Source organism: Eleginops maclovinus, chromosome 24 (genome assembly GCF_036324505.1).
Source record: "Eleginops maclovinus isolate JMC-PN-2008 ecotype Puerto Natales chromosome 24, JC_Emac_rtc_rv5, whole genome shotgun sequence".
In the NCBI taxonomy this organism is placed as follows: Eukaryota; Metazoa; Chordata; class Actinopteri; order Perciformes; family Eleginopidae; genus Eleginops; species Eleginops maclovinus.
The window spans coordinates 10,370,771-10,391,138 of NC_086372.1; the positions used below are offsets into that span (position 1 = coordinate 10,370,771).

Here is a 20,368-nt window from a genome sequence, read left to right on the forward strand (position 1 = left end):
TAAACTGTGGCTTGCTAAAACAGGAAATGTTTAGATTTAATTGAGTGAATTCACACTGATGTACTTGTTGTGGTCCTCTGCCCACACACACACACACACACACACACACACACACACACACACACACATTCATTTAGGTTAACGTTGGTGTAGTATTCAGTTCAGTACAAGTTCAAGTTGCTTTGTCAAAATCAAATCAAAAGGGTTTGAACATGGTGAAATACAAACTGTGACCTGCTCTTGTTGATACAGGCCTCTGTATATCTTCATCATACTGTATAAAACTGAGTACAACACAGGAGCATTTCAGCAGTATGGAACGCAATTACAAGACAAGGTCGCTATCTGGTGGCTGTACCAGGCATTACGATTTAAATCACTAAAAGAACATTATATAACTTATCCTAATTTTAATTCAACACAATTACTAACAAAACCATCAATATCTAAAAAGGTGATAATAATAAAGTGTTTGTTTTTAAAGGTTTGATGGATATCAGGGTACATTCTTCATTTCCTCACGTATGTTTTATTCTACTACATGTGTTGCTCTAGTTACTACTATTAAATAACTAGAGCAACCCACATTTGAATAACAATTGTAGGAATTTATAAAGATTTTAAAACGTCAGAAAAAAACCCGGAAAACCCTGGATCCTACATTTCCCATAATGCAACGCGGGGACACACCCTGTCTGTCTTCGAAGCTCCTCCACGGTTTGTAATGTTTGCAGAGCTACTTTACTGTTGTAGAATACGTGTATACTCTGAATGGTCTGTTTTCATTCGGCTATAAAAGGGCTGCAGGAAGTGAATGCATGTTTTACAGGAGTTAAAGTACTATATGACGATCAGAGACACAAAGTAAGAACCTGTGGGAGACGTGCTGTCCGTGCTTCAGTATTTAGTGTTGTAACTTTACTTATTGTTAGGTCTTTAAACACATCAAAGCAGCTCTCCATGTTTTTCCACTTTTACTTAATAATATTTGAGATGCAGGATCTGAAAAACCCGCACCATCGCTGTTAGGTTCTCTACTCTTTTAACCATCCTTTGAGGATCAAATGGTTTTACATAGAACATGTGGGAAAAAGGATTTAAAAGTACTATATTCCACTCTCTCTTAAACATACTGCTGAGATAAGAACAGGTTCCATAGAATTAAGTAAAATAACTCGTTATAGTATATTGATCAATTTCCTCAAGAGGCAATACACCTCACCAGAGATCATGTGTTGCTTTTACTCTGAAAGGGTCAAACAGGAAGTTCTGGGGGACACCATTTGAAAAAGACAAAGCTGCAGCTGTCTGAAGCTCCTCCTCCTCCTTCCCCTCCCCCCACTGTGAATTTATATAAGTGTGTGTGTGTCTCACACTCCCCTCACTTCACTCACAGAGATCTCATTATAGGTTTCCTGTGAGATTCTGCAACCTTCAACTTCTCCTCCTTTAAGGACAATCCACACAGCACAATGGTGAGTATTCATGACTAACATCCAGAAGAAAAGCGTCATTGTTGTGTTTCATGTGAGAATCTGAGGTGCAAACTTAGAATCATACTTCTCCTGTTGCTTCTGCATACTTTCCCTCCAAAATCTGTCACATCCTGATTTAAAAACCATTTGTTCTGCTTCAGTGTCCTGCTGCTACTGAAACTCTCTTTGTCATTCGACACTACCTTAAAAGTTCTTTAAATGTTAAGAATCCAAAAGTTAAAGAGTGGAAACATGTACCCAGGCTCCAGTAAAGGTTAAGTGTTTCCATATGTCTGTCTCTGGAGGGCGTGCTTTTTTGCCCGGCTGCTTTTGGGAATGCTGATGTGGCTTCCAGAGGCCGCCTGTGTGTTTTACATTTCTATTTCGGCAGCCATCGCACTGATAAGCTGCTGCATTCCTGAAGCTGGCTCTTTCCAAGCATTAGCTTTTGAGATTATCTCCCAGCAGAGTCAAAGAAAATCAAGTAGCGTTTTGATTTAACTTGAGGTCAGGCACATGACGGTCAAGCCTGGGAGCTATGGATCAACATTTGGACTAACAATTCTTAAGTCTTCAGCACGAGTTCCTCTTCACTGTGTTCCCTAAGCAAACACGGTGGCGTAATGTTTGAAAAGTGAAGAGGGAGTGGAAAAAACGTTAGTTGAAGGTTTACTCTGAGGAAAGTCTGGTTCCCCAAATGGCTTTCAGTCTGATGACACTTCCTGTTGGGCCTTTTGTGAAACATGAAAAAAGAGGAGGTGGCAAAAGTCACACCACACTTTTGGAGTGGCTCCCTTTTTAATGAAATGGGTGGGTTTAGATGGAAATTGGATCTCTAATTCCAGATCCATTTATATTAACATTTAGTCACATTTTGTGTGAAAACACATGTTAGAGCGTTAGCACGCTTCTCCATGTGGCCCATTTTCAAGTGGAAAATTAAAAATATGTTGCTTCTGCACAACAGGCCATACAATGCTCCACTGTGTTCCCCCTCTCGTGCTTAAGCCCTAACGTCAGCTGTGACGTGGTTTCAGGACAAGATACAGGAAGTCACTTACTTTGCCGCCATTTCCAGGAAGTGTAGCCCTCCGAGGCCACGCTTTTACCAATAGCACACTCCCACTTCCTGTCCAAGCGCTCTGGCTTACAAAATGGACATACAACGCAGAGAACAAACTCTCTAACAGCTGTAAATGCACCTTAGAGCTGCTCATAATGAAGAAGCCCTCTCCGGTTTATCATAATAATATAAGCCGCAGTAAAAACAGAAGTCTGTGTGAAGCTCCACTCTAAATAGCTCCCATGTGACCCCATTCTCACAAGCTGCTTTAGGGGGAGGGGAGGTTAAGGGAACAAAACAAAAGCCCACAATGCCAAAACACTTTTTATGAGGCTTAAATGTTTAGTTCCTGGTTGTCTGTTCTACAAATGAGCCACAGCGAGGTCGTTTGATTGAGTACTACAGATCTGACAGAAGGCTGACACCTTTAACCATTTAGGGAAAACGTGGATAACTCTTCTTAACAAAAGTATTACTGAGACAAGTAAAAGTGCTGCATTCAAACTCCTGGAGGATCAAAGTACACCAGCCTTAGCATTGAAACGTACTTGCATTAGAAAATACAGCCAGATTGAAATCCCTATAATGTTGAAGTGAAGGCATGGTTAAACTGAAGTATTATATTGCTACGCCTTACAGCAAAGAGTGAGGCATCTTGTGAAGGAGGGCGGACACATTGTTCTGCAAGTGGCGCTGGAAAACATGACCAGTTGCTCTGTCAAGCCCCACAGGAATTTCAAAATAACACAAATATTTTACAATCCCTCTCCTAATGAGGTCAGAGATCAGCTGCTGCCTCTATGGAAACATGGAGCTAGTTATTGTTGGTATTACACACAAGTTTGAGATCACCTTAAGTCCATGTTGTTCTCATGTTACAGCTGACAGACTGCAAACACTCCCGAGCAGTTCAGAATCAGCAGCAGCTAATCTGAGTTCTGCTTCCTGCTCCTCCAAACCTTTGCATTTCTATCCTTTCAATCTCCTCCTGTGAAGGGTTAGCTAACATGACACCCGGTGTAGCATCCTGACGCCACATTTCCCTAACTGATGAGAGCAAACCTGTCCCCGTCCTCGGCATGCATGCATTGCCTCCACCCCCACCCCCATCCTTTACCAGACACTAGAAATACTTTGGGAGGGCGTGGGAGCTGCAGAGTCTCTTCTCAAGACCATGTTGATCACCACCGCTGCCGTTTTTAGATCACTGACACATCCTATTGCAGAGGATATGAGGAAATGGGACAGTTCCCTGTTAAGTTGGCCGATGCAGAAAAGCAGATTTCAAATATACAGAAATCAGGATGTAGAAGAAGTCAGGACTCCACCCATTTTGGCACTTCAATGTCATTCGCAGCAGGTCAACACAGGTTAGAACTGAAACGTTTGCCTAAAGCCATCCAGCAACACGGTTTAACTAAAATACAACAAACAAATCAAAAAAGTATTAAGATTTTTACTTGTGTTTAATAAAGTAACTTAAAGATAACAACACCAATATGTAGAGAATAATATTCTATAATAAAGAATAGAATAAATAATGAAGTGTATTTAAAAAAGCTCCTTTCTCCCCTCCACAGCGCGAGTGTATCTCTATCCACGTCGGCCAGGCTGGAGTCCAGATGGGCAACACCTGCTGGGAGCTGTACTGCCTGGAGCACGGCATCCAGCAGGACGGCCGCATGCCTGCTGACAAAGCGGCTGGAGGCCCTGACGACTCCTTCACCACCTTCTTCAGCGAGACTGGCACCGGGAAGTACGTCCCCAGAGCCATCTTCGTCGACCTGGAGCCCACCGTCATCGGTGAGGAATTTAAGCTTCTGCAACAACCTGAGCTGGAGGTCTTTCTCCACAGCTGCCGAAGAAGTGGTGACACTTTAGTCACGCTTCAGTGAGGAAGACATGAAGAGGCAGCTTTAAAACATACCTTTTAGATGTCAGGAGATGGAAGCTAAAGGAAACAAAACCAGCTAATCATTACCTATGAAAACTAGGTCCATGTCTTCGAGAAGTACTTATATGGTGCCCAAAGTTCAATCCAGCAATTAGTTTTTGTAAGTTAACTATGAGATTTCCTTTTGTGGGCATGTATTCATGTCTGTATGGTTGAGTGAAATGGTACTGCTGGTATTGAACAGTATTTTTATTCTTTGCTTTTGTCCCTTTTTATCCATTTCCCTAATATGGTGTTAACATGCTCTTGTCCCTTTCAGATGAGGTGCGTACCGGTCCGTACCGCGGCCTGTTCCACCCTGAGCAGATGATCTCAGGGAAGGAAGACGCCGCTAACAACTACGCCCGCGGTCATTACACCGTCGGGAAGGAGCACATCGACTCTGTGCTGGATAGGATCCGCAAACTGGTGAGAAAAGAGCTCAAACTCATGTTTTAAAGCCGTTATTGATGACACTCCAGCAGCATTTGATGTTCTTAAAAACCCTTAATGGGAAGTATTGTTTTAAGTCTCTTCTCCCACTCTTCTCCTCAGTCTGACCAGTGCACGGGGCTGCAGGGCTTCCTGGTCTTCCACTCCTTCGGAGGAGGAACTGGCTCCGGCTTCACCTCCCTGCTGATGGAGCGCCTCTCTGTCGACTTTGGCAAGAAGTCCAAGCTGGAGTTCGCCATCTACCCCGCCCCCCCAGGTGTCGACCGCTGTAGTGGAGCCCTACAACTCCATCCTGACCACCCACACCACCCTGGAGCACTCGGACTGTGCCTTCATGGTTGATAACGAGGCCATCTACGACATCTGCCGCAGGAACCTGGACATCGCCCGTCCCTCCTACACCAACTTGAACCGCCTCATCAGCCAGATCGTGTCCTCCATCACCGCCTCTCTGCGCTTTGACGGCGCCTTGAACGTGGATCTGACCGAGTTCCAGACCAACTTGGTGCCCTACCCTCGTATCCACTTCCCCCTGGCCACCTACGCCCCGGTTATCTCCGCTGAGAAGGCCTACCACGAGCAGCTCACCGTCGCCGAGATCACCAACGCATGCTTCGAGCCATCCAACCAGATGGTAAAGTGCGACCCCCGCCACGGCAAGTACATGGCCTGCTGCATGCTGTACCGTGGAGACGTGGTGCCTAAAGACGTGAACGTGGCCATCTCCACCATCAAGACCAAGCGCACCATCCAGTTTGTGGACTGGTGTCCCACTGGGTTCAAGGTGGGCATCAACTACCAGCCCCCCACCGTGGTTCCCGGAGGAGACCTGGCCAAGGTGCAGAGAGCTGTGTGCATGCTGAGCAACACCACCGCCATCGCAGAGGCCTGGGCGCGCCTGGACCACAAGTTCGACCTGATGTACGCCAAGAGGGCCTTCGTGCACTGGTACGTGGGGGAGGGCATGGAGGAGGGGAGAGTTCTCAGAGGCCAGAGAGGACATGGCAGCCCTGGAGAAGGATTACGAGGAGGTCGGCATCGACTCGTGCGAAGAGGACGAAGAGGGCGAGGAGTATTAACTTCCAGAAGTATTACTGTATGCTTAGAGCCGTTTTAATGAAAGGGTCACAGGTCAGGGTGTTCGCTCTCCTCAGCAGCAGTCAGTGTTCATGTGCAGTTTAAAGACTTCTAACACTAATGTCTCTGCCGCAACACATTGAGTTTGGTTTGTGGAGAAATGTCTCTCCGAGAGAAAACATGCCTTAACTTTTCTATCAATAAAGCTGTCTTCACCAACCGTCCGGCCTGTCTGTCATACTTACAACCTGCATTCTCAAAGTACAGTTATCTGAAGACTCATTACGGTTTCTATTTCCATCATTTCCACGAAGACCTGCAGCCCAAAACTCCCATATTTTAGGCATAGAAAAATAGGACTTGTACTTTAATTTTACAGCGTATCATTATTGAATACTTTCAATGTTTGGGACTTTACCACAAGAAGGCAGTACAGTGCTACTGCAGGAGGGAGGAGAGGAGCATGCAGGGGTGGGGAAGTACTGATCCTGTACTTCAGTACAAGTACTCTGATCCTGTACTTCAGTAAAAGTACTCTGATCCTGTACTTCAGTAAAAGTACTCTGATCCTGTACTTCAGTAAAAGTACAAGTACTCTGATCCTGTACTTCAGTTAAAGTACTCTGATCCTGTACTTCAGTAAAAGTACTCTGATCCTGTACTTCAGTAAAAGTACTCTGATCCTGTACTTCAGTTAAAGTACTCTGATCCTGTACTTCAGTAAAAGTACAAGTACTCTGATCCTGTACTTCAGTTAAAGTACTCTGATCCTGTACTTCAGTACAAGTACTCTGATCCTGTACTTCAGTAAAAGTACTCTGATCCTGTACTTCAGTAAAAGTACTCTGATCCTGTACTTCAGTAAAAGTACTCTGATCCTGTACTTCAGTAAAAGTACTCTGATCCTGTACTTCAGTTAAAGTACTCTGATCCTGTACTTCAGTTAAAGTACTCTGATCCTGTACTTCAGTTAAAGTACTCTGATCCTGTACTTCAGTTAAAGTACTCTGATCCTGTACTTCAGTTAAAGTACTCTGATCCTGTACTTCAGTTAAAGTACTCTGATCCTGTACTTCAGTAAAAGTACTCTGATCCTGTACTTCAGTAAAAGTACAAGTACTCTGATCCTGTACTTCAGTAAAAGTACTCTGATCCTGTACTTCAGTAAAAGTACTCTGATCCTGTACTTCAGTAAAAGTACTCTGATCCTGTACTTCAGTAAAAGTACTCTGATCCTGTACTTCAGTAAAAGTACAAGTACTCTGATCCTGTACTTCAGTAAAAGTACTCTGATCCTGTACTTCAGTAAAAGTACAAGTACTCTGATCCTGTACTTCAGTAAAAGTACTCTGATCCTGTACTTCAGTAAAAGTACAAGTACTCTGATCCTGTACTTCAGTAAAAGTACTCTGATCCTGTACTTCAGTAAAAGTACAAGTACTCTGATCCCGTACTTCAGTAAAAGTACTCTGATCCTGTACTTCAGTAAAAGTACTCTGATCCTGTACTTCAGTAAAAGTACAAGTACTCTTATCCTGTACTTCAGTAAAAGTACTCTGATCCTGTACTTCAGTAAAAGTACAAGTACTCTGATCCTGTACTTCAGTAAAAGTACAAGTACTCTGATCCTGTACTTCAGTAAAAGTACAAGTACTCTGATCCTGTACTTCAGTAAAAGTACAAGTACTCTGATCCTGTACCTCAGTAAAAGTACTCTGATCCTGTACTTCAGTAAAAGTACTCTGATCCTGTACTTCAGTAAAAGTACTCTGATCCTGTACTTCAGTAAAAGAACTCTGATCCTGTACTTCAGTAAAAGTACAAGTACTCTGATCCTGTACCTCAGTAAAAGTACTCTGATCCTGTACTTCAGTAAAAGTACTCTGATCCTGTACTTCAGTAAAAGTACAAGTACTCTGATCCTGTACTTCAGTAAAAGTACTCTGATCCTGTACTTCAGTAAAAGTACTCTGATCCTGTACTTCAGTAAAAGTACTCTGATCCTGTACTTCAGTAAAAGTACAAGTACTCTGATCCTGTACTTCAGTAAACGTACAAGTACTCAGATCTTGTACTTGAGTAAAGTAGAAGTACTCAGATCTTGTACTTGAGTAAAGTAGAAGTACTCAGGTCTTGTACTTGAGTAAAGTAGAAGTACTCAGATCTTGTACTTGAGTAAAGTAGAAGTACTCAGGTCTTGTACTTGAGTAAAGTAGAAGTACTCAGATCTTGTACTTGAGTAAAGTAGAAGTACTCAGGTCTTGTACTTGAGTAAAGTAGAAGTACTCAGATCTTGTGCTTGAGTAAAGTAGAAGTACTCAGATCTTGTACTTGAGTAAAGTAGAAGTACTCTGATCTTGTACTTGAGTAAAGTAGAAGTACTCAGGTCTTGTACTTGAGTAAAGTAGAAGTACTCAGATCTTGTACTTGAGTAAAGTAGAAGTACTCAGGTCTTGTACTTGAGTAAAGTAGAAGTACTCAGATCTTGTACTTGAGTAAAGTAGAAGTACTCAGATCTTGTACTTGAGTAAAGTAGAAGTACTCAGGTCTTGTACTTGAGTAAAGTAGAAGTACTCAGGTCTTGTACTTGAGTAAAGTAGAAGTACTCAGGTCTTGTACTTGAGTAAAGTAGAAGTACTCAGGTCTTGTTCTTGAGTAAAGTAGAAGTACTCAGGTCTTGTACTTGAGTAAAGTAGAAGTACTCAGGTCTTGTACTTGAGTAAAGTAGAAGTACTCAGGTCTTGTACTTGAGTAAAGTAGAAGTACTCAGATCTTGTACTTGAGTAAAGTAGAAGTACTCAGGTCTTGTACTTGAGTAAAGTAGAAGTACTGAGATCTTGTACTTGAGTAAAGTAGAAGTACTGAGATCTTGTACTTGAGTAAAGTAGAAGTACTCAGGTCTTGTACTTGAGTAAAGTAGAAGTACTGAGATCTTGTACTTGAGTAAAGTAGAAGTACTCAGGTCTTGTACTTGAGTAAAGTAGAAGTACTGAGATCTTGTACTTGAGTAAAGTAGAAGTACTCAGATCTTGTACTTTAGTAAAGTAGAAGTACTCAGATCTTGTACTTGAGTAAAGTAGAAGTACTCAGGTCTTGTACTTGAGTAAAGTAGAAGTACTCAGATCTTGTACTTGAGTAAAGTAGAAGTACTCAGGTCTTGTACTTGAGTAAAGTAGAAGTACTGAGATCTTGTACTTGAGTAAAGTAGAAGTACTCAGATCTTGTACTTGAGTAAAGTAGAAGTACTCAGATCTTGTACTTGAGTAAAGTAGAAGTACTCAGGTCTTGTACTTGAGTAAAGTAGAAGTACTCAGGTCTTGTACTTGAGTAAAGTAGAAGTACTCAGGTCTTGTACTTGAGTAAAGTAGAAGTACTCAGATCTTGTTCTTGAGTAAAGTAGAAGTACTCAGGTCTTGTACTTGAGTAAAGTAGAAGTACCAGAGTGTAGGAATACTCTGTCACAGTGAAAGTATTCTAAATGTTCCTCCAGTGAAAGTAGAAAGTACTCTCCTCTAAATGTACTTAAAGTAGTGACAGTAAAAGTAGTCATTGTCTGATTGGTCCATTTCAGAATAATATCTCTGATCTGTTTTATAATGATTGATCATTAAAGTGTTCTCAGAGCTGGTAAAGGTGCAGCTAGTTTGAATGCTTTGTATACTGCAGGGTAGCTGCTGGATTTACTGCAGGGTAGCTGCTGGATTTACTGCAGGGTAGCTGCTGGATTTACTGCAGGGGAACTACAGTCTGATTTAAGGGAGATTATAGTCAACAGAATTCCATTTGTGTCTCAGGTCTCTCTCAGTGTCTGTCTCGGCTGCTGGACCGTCTCCCTCCCATCCTCAGCGGGGGAGGCCTTTATTAGCTCTGTAATTGCTTTGAGGTAATTAAGGCTCAGTTTGAGCAGAGACTAGGCAGCGTGGACAGGGGATTTATAAAGGTCATGAAGGGCAGAAAGACCAAAATGTCTCCTCTTTTATGACGGTTTCTTCTAATTATGGGTTTAAAAATAACTAGTTGGTGACAAAAGGAAGTAGAAGGTGCTGATTACCAACGCAAAACCGTAGCAGGGTCAGGAGTCAGGACAGAGGGGGTTTGAGGGGGGTTTGGTGAACATGTCCTAGATAAACCATCAATACCTCAAGCTGAGTGCACAAGCCGGATAATATATCAGAACTATCGCTTTACTAGACGTAAGAACATTACAGCAACACAGGAAATATACAGGGAAGTGATGTCCATAAGACTTCTCTCAGCTGGGACCTGAAAGTTAAAACGTCTACATTTGATTATTTATTTAAATGACGTTTTTTGGCAGCATCCTGAGATTTCTTGGGACATTTTTGAGAGGCAAATACCAAATGTTTTAATAGATACATTCCCTTCTTCCCACCTCCTACAAGAATAAGACTCACATGGCTCAGTCATCGTTCTTTAATATTAAAACAGCAAAAAGAACAACAAGCTTTTCTTTATTCACCGACAGTGTTTCCCCCTCCAGGAAGAATGAGCTAGATTCACAGGACAAACCCCAATAGAAACAATAACCACAACTTCACATCATATTCTTTTTAACGTGGACTCAAATATAGCAGCCTAGAACTCTACCTACATTTCTACAACAGCATTCTTCACTGTGATTCACCAGAGAGGCGTCCTGCACGTCACAGCGGTGAACGCTCTCTCACTATGGCTTTGTGTTGCCGTGACACTGAAGGAGGCTTTTATTGCAATACGTAAAGGATAAGCAGCCGGAAATGCACAGGTGGAGAGCAATTGCACTTCATGTAATTCATCCAGAGAGATTTTAATTCAGAAAGTAGAACATCAGTTTCAGGTTGAGTATAGAAAGCAAAAATAATACTCTGTCAAAGATAGCAGTTCGTTTCAACCCATTTGGACCAGTGGCAAATATAAAAGCATAGAAAATGAAGTGGCACATAGTACCCTGCAACTATTTGAGTATGACAGGAAAGATGAGTCACATCTCTTGTAAAGTGTCTATGGTAAACATTAAACAGGGCAGAGCATTCACCAACAATATAATAAAGCTAATAGAAAAGGACCGTTTTGGGCTTTGGGACCAGAACAACTCAGCCCGGCCCCTTCAGGCTGACCAGAAACCCGTTGGTATGAATTGATAAGGAACTGAAATGAAATCTCAGACACTGACATGTGTTAAAAAGTGTAACGCTGTGCATTTAGAATGTGCGCTTATTTAATCGAGCAGAAATACTTAAGATCTGAAGCCAATTGTTCGAATCAGATTGATCCAAGTTTCTCAAAGCTGCTTTAAATGTGCAGGGAGAAAAAGCGGAAACACTTCAGAGTTTCTTCTAATCCTACGACAGCTAATAGGAGCTTTTCACAGTTTGGAGAGTGCAGTGGCATTGATTAAACATCTGGTTTAATCCCATTATCCTCCAAATCTCCATAAGAGTTTAAATAAATTGCAATAAACCAATAAATATTCCAGGTTTTCAAACTTAACGTAGCGGGCTGTAGGAGCTCTGTTCCACTGAGGTGATGAGCGACTGAACTACATCTGATATGTTGGGAAGGAGCTTGTTTTGTCCATCAAGCTACAAGTATAAAACACACACACACACACACACACACACACACACACACACACACACACACACACACACACACACACACACACACACACACACACACACACACACACACACACACACACACACACACACACACACACACACACACACACACGATGGTTCCTCTCACTCATCGCTCCTCTGTTGGCTGAGTAATGATGCGTCGATCAGACAGCCTCTGAAGTAACCAACCAGGGAGTGAGTCAGCTGGATCCGGCTGCGCGTCGACAGGAAGTGTCCCTCGTCTGGATAAATCTGTCCCGAGTAAACAAGATGACAGGTGAATAAGTAAACAAATAAGGTCATTGAAAAACCAAAACCCATGCATTGAGTTCAGGGAACTAGTAGTCCTGATTTTGGATCAGGACTGCAATTATCTTCGTCCCGGTTTCTTAAAGTCTTCTTCAGATGTCTTTGTTTGTCAGTGAAATGTATATGATATTAAAGAGAGAGAAAGCCTAACACAGCATCCACTTACATTGGAGCATGTACATGAATATAGCAGATTGTCAAGAAGGTGGGATTTATTTGAATGTTGATCATTTGTAGATGTTTGACTTGCAAGTCTGTTCTTTAGAACTCCTGCATAAAGGAAGCAGACTTTAACTACCAAACCTGCTTAAGTTGGTCATGAGAGACCTTTCCCTTTGTTCTCCAGCCACCGCTGAAGTGTTTTTTTGTTCTTTTTGTGAGAGAACAGTCTTTACCTGCATGGTATAGTTGGCCCCGATCTTTATTAAGTGTTTGATGAGCTCTGCAGAGTGCTGGAAGTGAATGTTTGCTGTGGAGAAAAACAAGTCTGTAAGTGATTGTCAACAAGGGTTAAATACAGTGCTGGATATAAAGGAGCCGGCTCGTCAGGGCCACAGCCAGCAGCTACACACATAACAAGCTACTGTGAGAAAATACACCATTTCATTATGGGTGGTGATATAGAGGCCGATGTGCATACCGTCAGCTGTGCCATGAGCCAGGAACAGAGTCGCTCCCTGCAGACTTTTCATGTTGGTCAGGACGTTAGACGCCTGGAAGAGAGACAGAAATGGAATTCACATTTACAGAGAAAGAGAGTGTGTTGTCCCTCTGCAGCAAGAAGCCAGATTGCATTCAGATGTTTCACTCAGGGGAGTTTGGATGTTACCTGTTACATTAAAAGATATCTCGACCTCATCGTTCACTTTCCCCGCCCAGCTGGGATCCAAACGGGGGAAATGTTCCAGACTTGCATCAAAAACCGGACCTTTAATAACCCTTCCGCTCCTCTCTGAGTCTCAGAGGACAGCGGCAGACGTCCCGCTGATCATTGTGTGATCAGCTCGCGCCACATTTCTTCTTCTTTGGATGTCATTAAAAAGCAGCCCCCCCCACCACATGCTGCGAGTCACCGAAATAGCCGGCCCAGTTAAAGGCAACCCACTTTGGAGGAGAAACACTGCAACCTTCACATAGAGGACAACTGTGTCATCCCCGTTCAGCCTACACCTCTGGCATGTTCCTCCGCATGTTTGTGTGTTCCCCATTGTGTCAGGATCTTTGGAGAGTGGCCTGAAACGCTTGTAGCCACATGTCCTTCTTTATTTTTAAACTCTTGTTTGTGAAGTGAACCAGAGCATTCACCAAGCTGGGCTGGTCTGTACCTCCCCATAAAGAAAGGGGATTTAGTGGAAGAGAGGGTCATTTTGCGAGGACTTCTGAATGATGGTGGACAGCAGCAGCCTTTGAGTGACGGCTCCATTGAAGACACGAGGTCAAATTGATGTTCTAATAAATATGTTGCAAAGGTTTTCTAATGGGCTCTGGCTTTCCCTAAATCAGTTGCAAGATAAACTTTAGAGGTCACAAGATGATTCACAGGGATGTAAAACGGATAAATAATGTTTTCACTTCACAAAATATGAACCCTTTGCTTATTTGTAATACATTGTGTGGTGGTGAAGTGAAAGTGAGATGCAGATCGAAAAGACTTCTTTATTTTCTCTGCACAGTCAAGGTTTGACTTTGTGATATTTAAGTTAGTTAAAGGAGTTGATGCTTTTATTTTGAAGGCATCTTTGGGCACCTGGTGTAAATGTATAGTGACTGCATGCTGCTGCTATCCATCGTCAACCTTTCAAATGTCACGTAATGTATTCGGTTATCGGTGGTGAAAATGCATTGAGGTGAAGTTGTAGCCCAATGATGATGACATATTTGGATTTAGGAGGTGTAATCATACCCCAACTGTTTTATTTTGATGTTATTGGTCTGCAAAAGATACGATTTGGTGAATAAAAAGCAGACGCTCACTTGGTATTTGTTCTCCTCAGTCCAAGGTGAGCCAAGGTATCTCTCCGAAAACGTAGAAGCTGGAAAAGAAGCGAGGTTACATGTGAGTCGTTTGAAGATTTTATTAAATAAAAACATGTTTTAGAGCTTTAGTTCATCTTCTCAAAGGTTTTCAACTTAAATAACACTGACTCTTCATAAGAGTTGTTCACAGATTACAAGACTTTCAAATGTGTGTTCTCTAAATGAAAACGGCTTTATCCTCAGTCACCTCTGCCAGACATGAAGAAAGCTTTTCATCCCAAAAATTCAATAAGCCTGAATTCCCTGAAAGCAGCGTGCACGGATAATTAAAGTCACATTACAGACAGCAGGATGAAGACGTCCGCGGCGCTGCAGCAGCAGGAGTAATGAATATTTCCATGTCCCTGCCGTGTGAATTAAAGAACAGAAGATGTGTGATTTAATCTGAGGTTCTCTGCTCACCGTACATGGACCAGTCAGTGATGGGAGCCTGAGCTGCTACACACTTGATCAGGTTCTCTGTGGACTTCAGCATCATCAGCGCCAGGTAACCCCCGTAGTCCTGTTGGTAAAAGGATGGTCAAGATGTACAACTATAATCTCTATTAGATGAATACATACCATTTGTCAGTATTCAGGCTTCTGCAATCTGCACATTGTTTAAGTAAATACTTCTCTATATTAAGCAAACCCCTGCCAAGAGATCATCAGGCCCTCCTGAAAGATACACAGTATATATGCGCTGAATATATTGCTGCTTTAGGCCTATTCTATCAAATATTGTTCACAAATGTGTCTAAGTCTGTTAGTCTGTTTTGCCGAGATGATGCGTCCACCTCACTGGCAGATCAAGATGCTGATGAGACAGTGTGATTATTGCACAGGTGTGCCGGAGGCTGTCACAGCACAGCGCAAGGCCACAGATGTCTCAGGGTTTGAGGGAGTGTGCAATTGTCATGCTGACAATGTAAAGGAATTTCCACTGCGCAGGGCAGATGGCAGACAGCGTTTACGGCGTCAGGTTACGGTATTGGCAGGCGTTATGGACAACGAACACAGGTGAATTTTATTGATGGCATTCTGAATGCAAAGACAGACCGTGACGAGGCACATTGTTGTGCCACTCATCCACCACCAGCACCTCATGCTGCAGCATGATAGTGCTTACCTACAGTAATACATGTCTCTACTCAAGATGAAAGTGCACATTATAGAGAGCCTTTATCGTAACCAGCCTAAGACACACTCCTGCTGTCTAATCAGATACACTACACCTGTGAGGTGCATGGATTATCTTGGCAAAGGAGAAGTACTCACTAAAACAGATTTAGACAAATTAGTGAACATTATTTGAGAGAAATAGACTTTGGTGTGCACACAAAAAGTCTCCGATCTCTGATCAAAAACAAAGTGTTGCGTTCAGTGTAGAACTTCCTGAATAGGCTAAACGCAAAAAAGGAATGCAGTGGAGGGGCTCAAGATTAAAGTCCTACATTTACAAGAACTGAAAGTGATAGAAGCCTTCTGGGATTAGAGTTCCTGTGCAAATGTATGACTTTATCATCTCAGAATATTCATTTTGTGACTCTCATAATGAAACACTTCAAGCTAAAGAGAATATTCTGCAGGACTTTAAGCTCAGTTTTCAGCTCCATCATTCTTCTGTTAGACCTGCGATGGCCCTGATGCGTCGCCGTAATTTCACTTTGAGGCTGAACGTTTTGATTGATAACCAGGACAAACCTCTCCAAAGACTCCCACTCGAGTGTGATCGATGAACGGCAGTTTGACCAGGTACCTGAGGCAGACAGAGGAAACAACAACACTCAGATGCTGGGTTCGATTCACAGATCACCAAGAGTTCAACAGCAAGGAGGTCAAAGGTCATATCCACAAGTGAGAGGGAGTTACTAGAAAAATAATCAAGAAGAAAGCACCAACTTGTGTGATATTATAACTTAAAAACTGCATATTTGATGTGCATTTTGCAGCTGGATTAACACTCTTGTTGAATTCTCAGATATAACACTTGACAATCAAAAGGCCCTCCATCTGTAAACACACATACTGTAGGAAGTACATTTATTGTAGCTTTTCTGCAGACTAAACTCATTTCCAATAGAGCTGTTAATATGAGTATCCTACATTTCATAACCTGTTTATTTTTGAGTATCACGGTCTGTCTGTTCTCCTGTTTTACTATGAAAGGTGTTCCCCCCTGTCTCATGTCTGTATCTGCTTCCTGTCTCTGGGTTCTCCCTCCTGTCTGATCACTGATTGTGTTCACCTGGGGCCTTTGTGTTTTCCCTCCCCAGCTGCGCCTCATCTTCTAGATTGGTCTTGTTTGTATTTAAGTTCTGGGTTTCTGTTGGTGGCTTCTTTGAGTTTACAAAGGGAGATGTTCTCGATGGGTGTAGCCTTGAATAAAGTGAATTGCTGCACTTGGGTATTACCTGCCCTGCTCCACCTGAACAAAAGAGGCCGATAAAAAGAAGAAAAGTAGTTCTTCAAAAGTAGTCTTTTCAAACTGAAGTGAAATGATCTTCTTCAAAAAGTACGGTATAATAACTGACACCAAGTTTTCTTATTCAAACATCGATTTCCTTTCTGTGCTGATTGAACAAATATCAAAATTGATGCAATCTCCTTTCAAACTCAAGGCGTGCACTTGTGTGTCTTTTGTTTGCTCTGGGAACAATAAGACGTTAAGAGCAATACATTAAGGGAGATTGTAATTGTGTGCTGCTCCTATTCATGATCACTTGCTCAGACACTGCTGTCAAAGACGTCTGTTGGTGCACACACATTGGTTTTGTCTATTTAACAATTGTGTTTCTGAAATCCTGAAGATTGAATTAGAGCATTCAAACCCCATTAATAATGGTGCTTCTTACACTACATGCTGTACATACCGCAGAGCTGCTATTTGGTCGTCTGTGTCCACCGTTCCGAGTCTCTGGTGCAGCTGCTGCAGAACCCTGGGAAGTGGCAGGGATAAGGGTAAACAAAAGAGAACCTACTAACTCCCAGAACCATGTTGAATATTAGGTGTCAGTACCTTTGACCTCTGAACCCTGACCCTCTGCCGTCCAGTCGTGCTACAATGACCTGCTCTGATCCCGCCAGCCCCAGGTCCCAGTCCAGCCGGAACTCCTCTGTCACCGCCTGCTCCCCCGGAGAACTGCCGCTGTGAGGAGACACCCTTTCTTAATTTCCCTTTGAGGTGATGATTCACACACACTATCATTTTGTCACAGTCTGTTTTATTTTGAAAGGTGTCCCCCCTGTCTCATGTCTGTCTGCTTCCTGTCTCAGTGTGTCCCCCCTGTCTGATCACTGATTCTGTTCACCTGGGGTCTTTGTGTTTTCCCTCCCCGGCTGACTTGTCCTTTGATTAGTTCTGCATGTGTTTAAGTTCTGTTTTTCTGTGGTGCGTTCTTTGAGTCTTATGAGGGAGGGAGTTTTGTAGATCCAGTGAACCGTAAGGTAGAACGAACCCACCAGGTCACGGACCCTGCAGATGGAAACTTTGAGATATATTCTCCTGAGATATATTCACCTGAGTTATATTCACCTGAGATATATTCAGATATATTCACCTGAGATATATTCACCTGAGATATATTCACCTGAGATATATTCACCTGAGATATATTCACCTGAGATATATTCACCTGAGATATATTCACCTGAGTTATATTCACCTGAGATATATTCACCTGAGATATATTCACCTGAGATATATTCACCTGAGTTATATTCACCTGAGATATATTCACCTGAGATATATTCACCTGAGATATATTCACCTGAGATATATTCACCTGAGATATATTCACCTGAGATATATTCACCTGAGATATATTCACCTGAGATATATTCACCTGAGATATATTCACCTGAGATATATTCACCTGAGATATATTCACCTGAGATATATTCACCTGAGATATATTCACCTGAGATATATTTACCTGAGATATATTCACCTGAGATATATTCACCTGAGATATATTCACCTGAGATATATTCACCTGAGATATATTCACCTGAGATATATTCACCTGAGATATATTCACCTGAGATATATTCACCTGAGATATATTCACCTGAGATATATTCACCTGAGATATATTCACCTGAGATATATTCACCTGGCTAGACAAAGGACTTTTTAGCCTGATAGCCGGAGGCATGCTAACAACATCTGGCTGTACGCCGGCTGCTCAGTTCAAGCATTTGTAAGAAGAGTCCTGAAACGTTTGAATGACATTCATTATTCCAATAGTTATACTAAGGTCAAAAGGTCATTTGGAACCTTTTAAAGGTGACCTCCCAAATACTGCAGTATGGAAGAAGGACATCTCCTGCAGAGAGTGCTTCTTGCAGATAATACGTTGGTACTTAAGAAGGATATTGACTGTAATGATAGGACAATGTTTTCTCATCTGAAATGCACTTTCATTTAGAACTGCTGTTTTATTAAATGTACTTCATTCTCCCAGCCTGCAGGTGCAGAGGCGTGAGGAGTTTCACTTTCAGCCGTCCTTTGAAGCTCCCGCTGGAGAAGTGGATGGTGTAAAAATGTAAATGTAATAAAGTGGAATGGGCTTACACAATGAGCAGGAGGCTGTAGAGGAAGGAGTCTGAGAAGTCGGGAGGATAGATGAGCTTCAGAGGCAGCGCTGAGGACGACACAAACATTAACTCAAGCAGAGGTGAAGCAGAGGACAGACGGGAGAAGAAAAAGGTAGAAACATTCATATTATTAATTAGTGCGGGTGTCATTTGTACCAAAGTTGTCGTTCGTTATCATGCGTATTTCAGTCTGGATCCTCTTCTTGGTCTCTAGAGCGGAACGCAGAGGGAGGTTGTTCTCCAAGATGAAATACGCTGTGAAATACAAAAAAGAACATCAGCATATATTTGTTAATTTCAAGCCTGTGCATGTTTCCTCTTGGCATAGCAGCAAGAAAATGAAGTCAAAAGTTCACATTAAATATTCAGCACTTCATCCAGAGGCTGCAGCAAAGGCCAGGGCTCCGTTTGATAACCGCGAATCCACTCCAAGGCATGTTTTCTATACCATATGTACAACAGCACAGTTATCAATACATACATATATATATATATATATATATATATATATATATACATATATATATATGTATATATATATGTATCAGCACTTTCCTTTACATCTGTCAACAGATTTCCTTTGCATTTCTTGTCTCTTTTCATCCTAATTTACTTTAAAGAAAAACTAGCAACAACAAATCATGTGTGAATTTATAATCTCACAATATATTCAGAGGGTTTATTTCTCATTAAATTGTGAGCATCTTCTCCTAATTTACCTTTTAAAATCAAAGAATATGCAAGACATGAATAGTGGTTAATAAGTGTGATACAGTTTGGCACAGCAGGGAGTCCAACAGCTGCTGATGTTTTCATACAGACTGTTTAGCTTTCAGAGAATAAAAAGCACATCTGCCCTCCTAGGCAAACATCACGTAAATGCTTTCATAAGAAGGGGAATAAAGAAGACTCACAGTTAACATCGATGAAACTGAGGAGCAGCACAGCTGGAACTCCAGGTCCTGCAAAGGGAGGGAATACATGTTAAGTGTGGATGCTTGAGTGCATGAAGCGCTGAGACATCTCTGCCTTTATTTTACGCTATTTTGATGCATTTTGTTTTTGGAGATATATATCTGACTTATTTGGGCATTCTTGACATTGTATGCCCATAATTACGTCATGTATTTAGTAGCAGGATGAAATGGAACAAAAAGGCTGGATCTCCACCAAACATTTGTCTTAGGTTCATCTTTGATCTCTTTTATTGGTCCTTTTTAATTTAAAATCTCATGTTATATCTTGTCTATGTCTTACTTCTGATGCTCATCTAAGTACTTCTTTTAGTTTCATTATGAAATGCAACAACTGTCAAGAAACTGAATCTTCCTCTGGGATGAATCGTGTTCCTGATGCTGAATTTAGGTATGGCTGGGGCTTTTACAAAGCAGCAGCTACAATTGTATAGTTTTCTGGAGAGAGCAGTGTAAGTGCTGTGGTAATGAAAACACACGGAACAGCATATTTCTTCAGCGCCTCGGACCTTTGCAGTGCAGGATGGCGTGCTGTATGTCGGGGCTGACGTCGGCGTCAAAAAACAAGCACTCGTCCTTCAGTCCACAGGTGACGCAGCGACGGGAGAACAGGCCGAGGGTTGACACGCTTTAAGAGATAAGATAATGTGCTTTGACAAACAAAAGGGTCTAATGAAAGAACACACAGGGTGGATCTATGGAGGGCTTATTACCTGTACAGATGTCTCTGTTGTGCAGAGTGCTCTGTGCTCAGGAAGTATCTGCAGAGGCAGAGCAGGACAAGGTTAGATCCATTACACATCTGCATCAATAGCCTCTGTGCGTACAGTGTCACCCCCCCACATACA

The 20,368-nt window shown here is 42.1% G+C and overlaps 1 protein-coding gene and 1 pseudogene across 2 annotated transcripts in view; one reads left to right on the forward strand and one right to left on the reverse strand.

The window, feature by feature from the left end:
* Positions 1–1,215: 1,215 nt before the first annotated feature.
* On the forward strand, positions 1,216–6,221 carry LOC134860736 (tubulin alpha-1C chain-like; annotated as a pseudogene).
* A 4,213-nt stretch (positions 6,222–10,434) lies between these two features.
* LOC134860735 (inactive dipeptidyl peptidase 10-like) overlaps positions 10,435–20,368 on the reverse strand; it is a 51,326-nt gene continuing 41,392 nt past the window's right edge. For both annotated transcript variants that reach the window (XM_063877523.1, XM_063877524.1), the window contains exons 15-27: positions 20,234–20,281; positions 20,030–20,148; positions 19,461–19,508; positions 18,703–18,801; positions 18,524–18,593; positions 16,967–17,095; positions 16,821–16,886; positions 15,652–15,706; positions 14,371–14,470; positions 13,906–13,964; positions 12,572–12,644; positions 12,327–12,400; positions 10,435–11,874 (exon numbers count right to left, since the gene is read on the reverse strand). In XM_063877523.1, the coding sequence (XP_063733593.1) occupies positions 11,746–11,874; positions 12,327–12,400; positions 12,572–12,644; positions 13,906–13,964; positions 14,371–14,470; positions 15,652–15,706; positions 16,821–16,886; positions 16,967–17,095; positions 18,524–18,593; positions 18,703–18,801; positions 19,461–19,508; positions 20,030–20,148; positions 20,234–20,281 (1,069 nt within the window). In that variant the 3' untranslated portion in view covers positions 10,435–11,745. The remainder of the gene's footprint in view (positions 11,875–12,326; positions 12,401–12,571; positions 12,645–13,905; positions 13,965–14,370; positions 14,471–15,651; positions 15,707–16,820; positions 16,887–16,966; positions 17,096–18,523; positions 18,594–18,702; positions 18,802–19,460; positions 19,509–20,029; positions 20,149–20,233; positions 20,282–20,368) is intronic.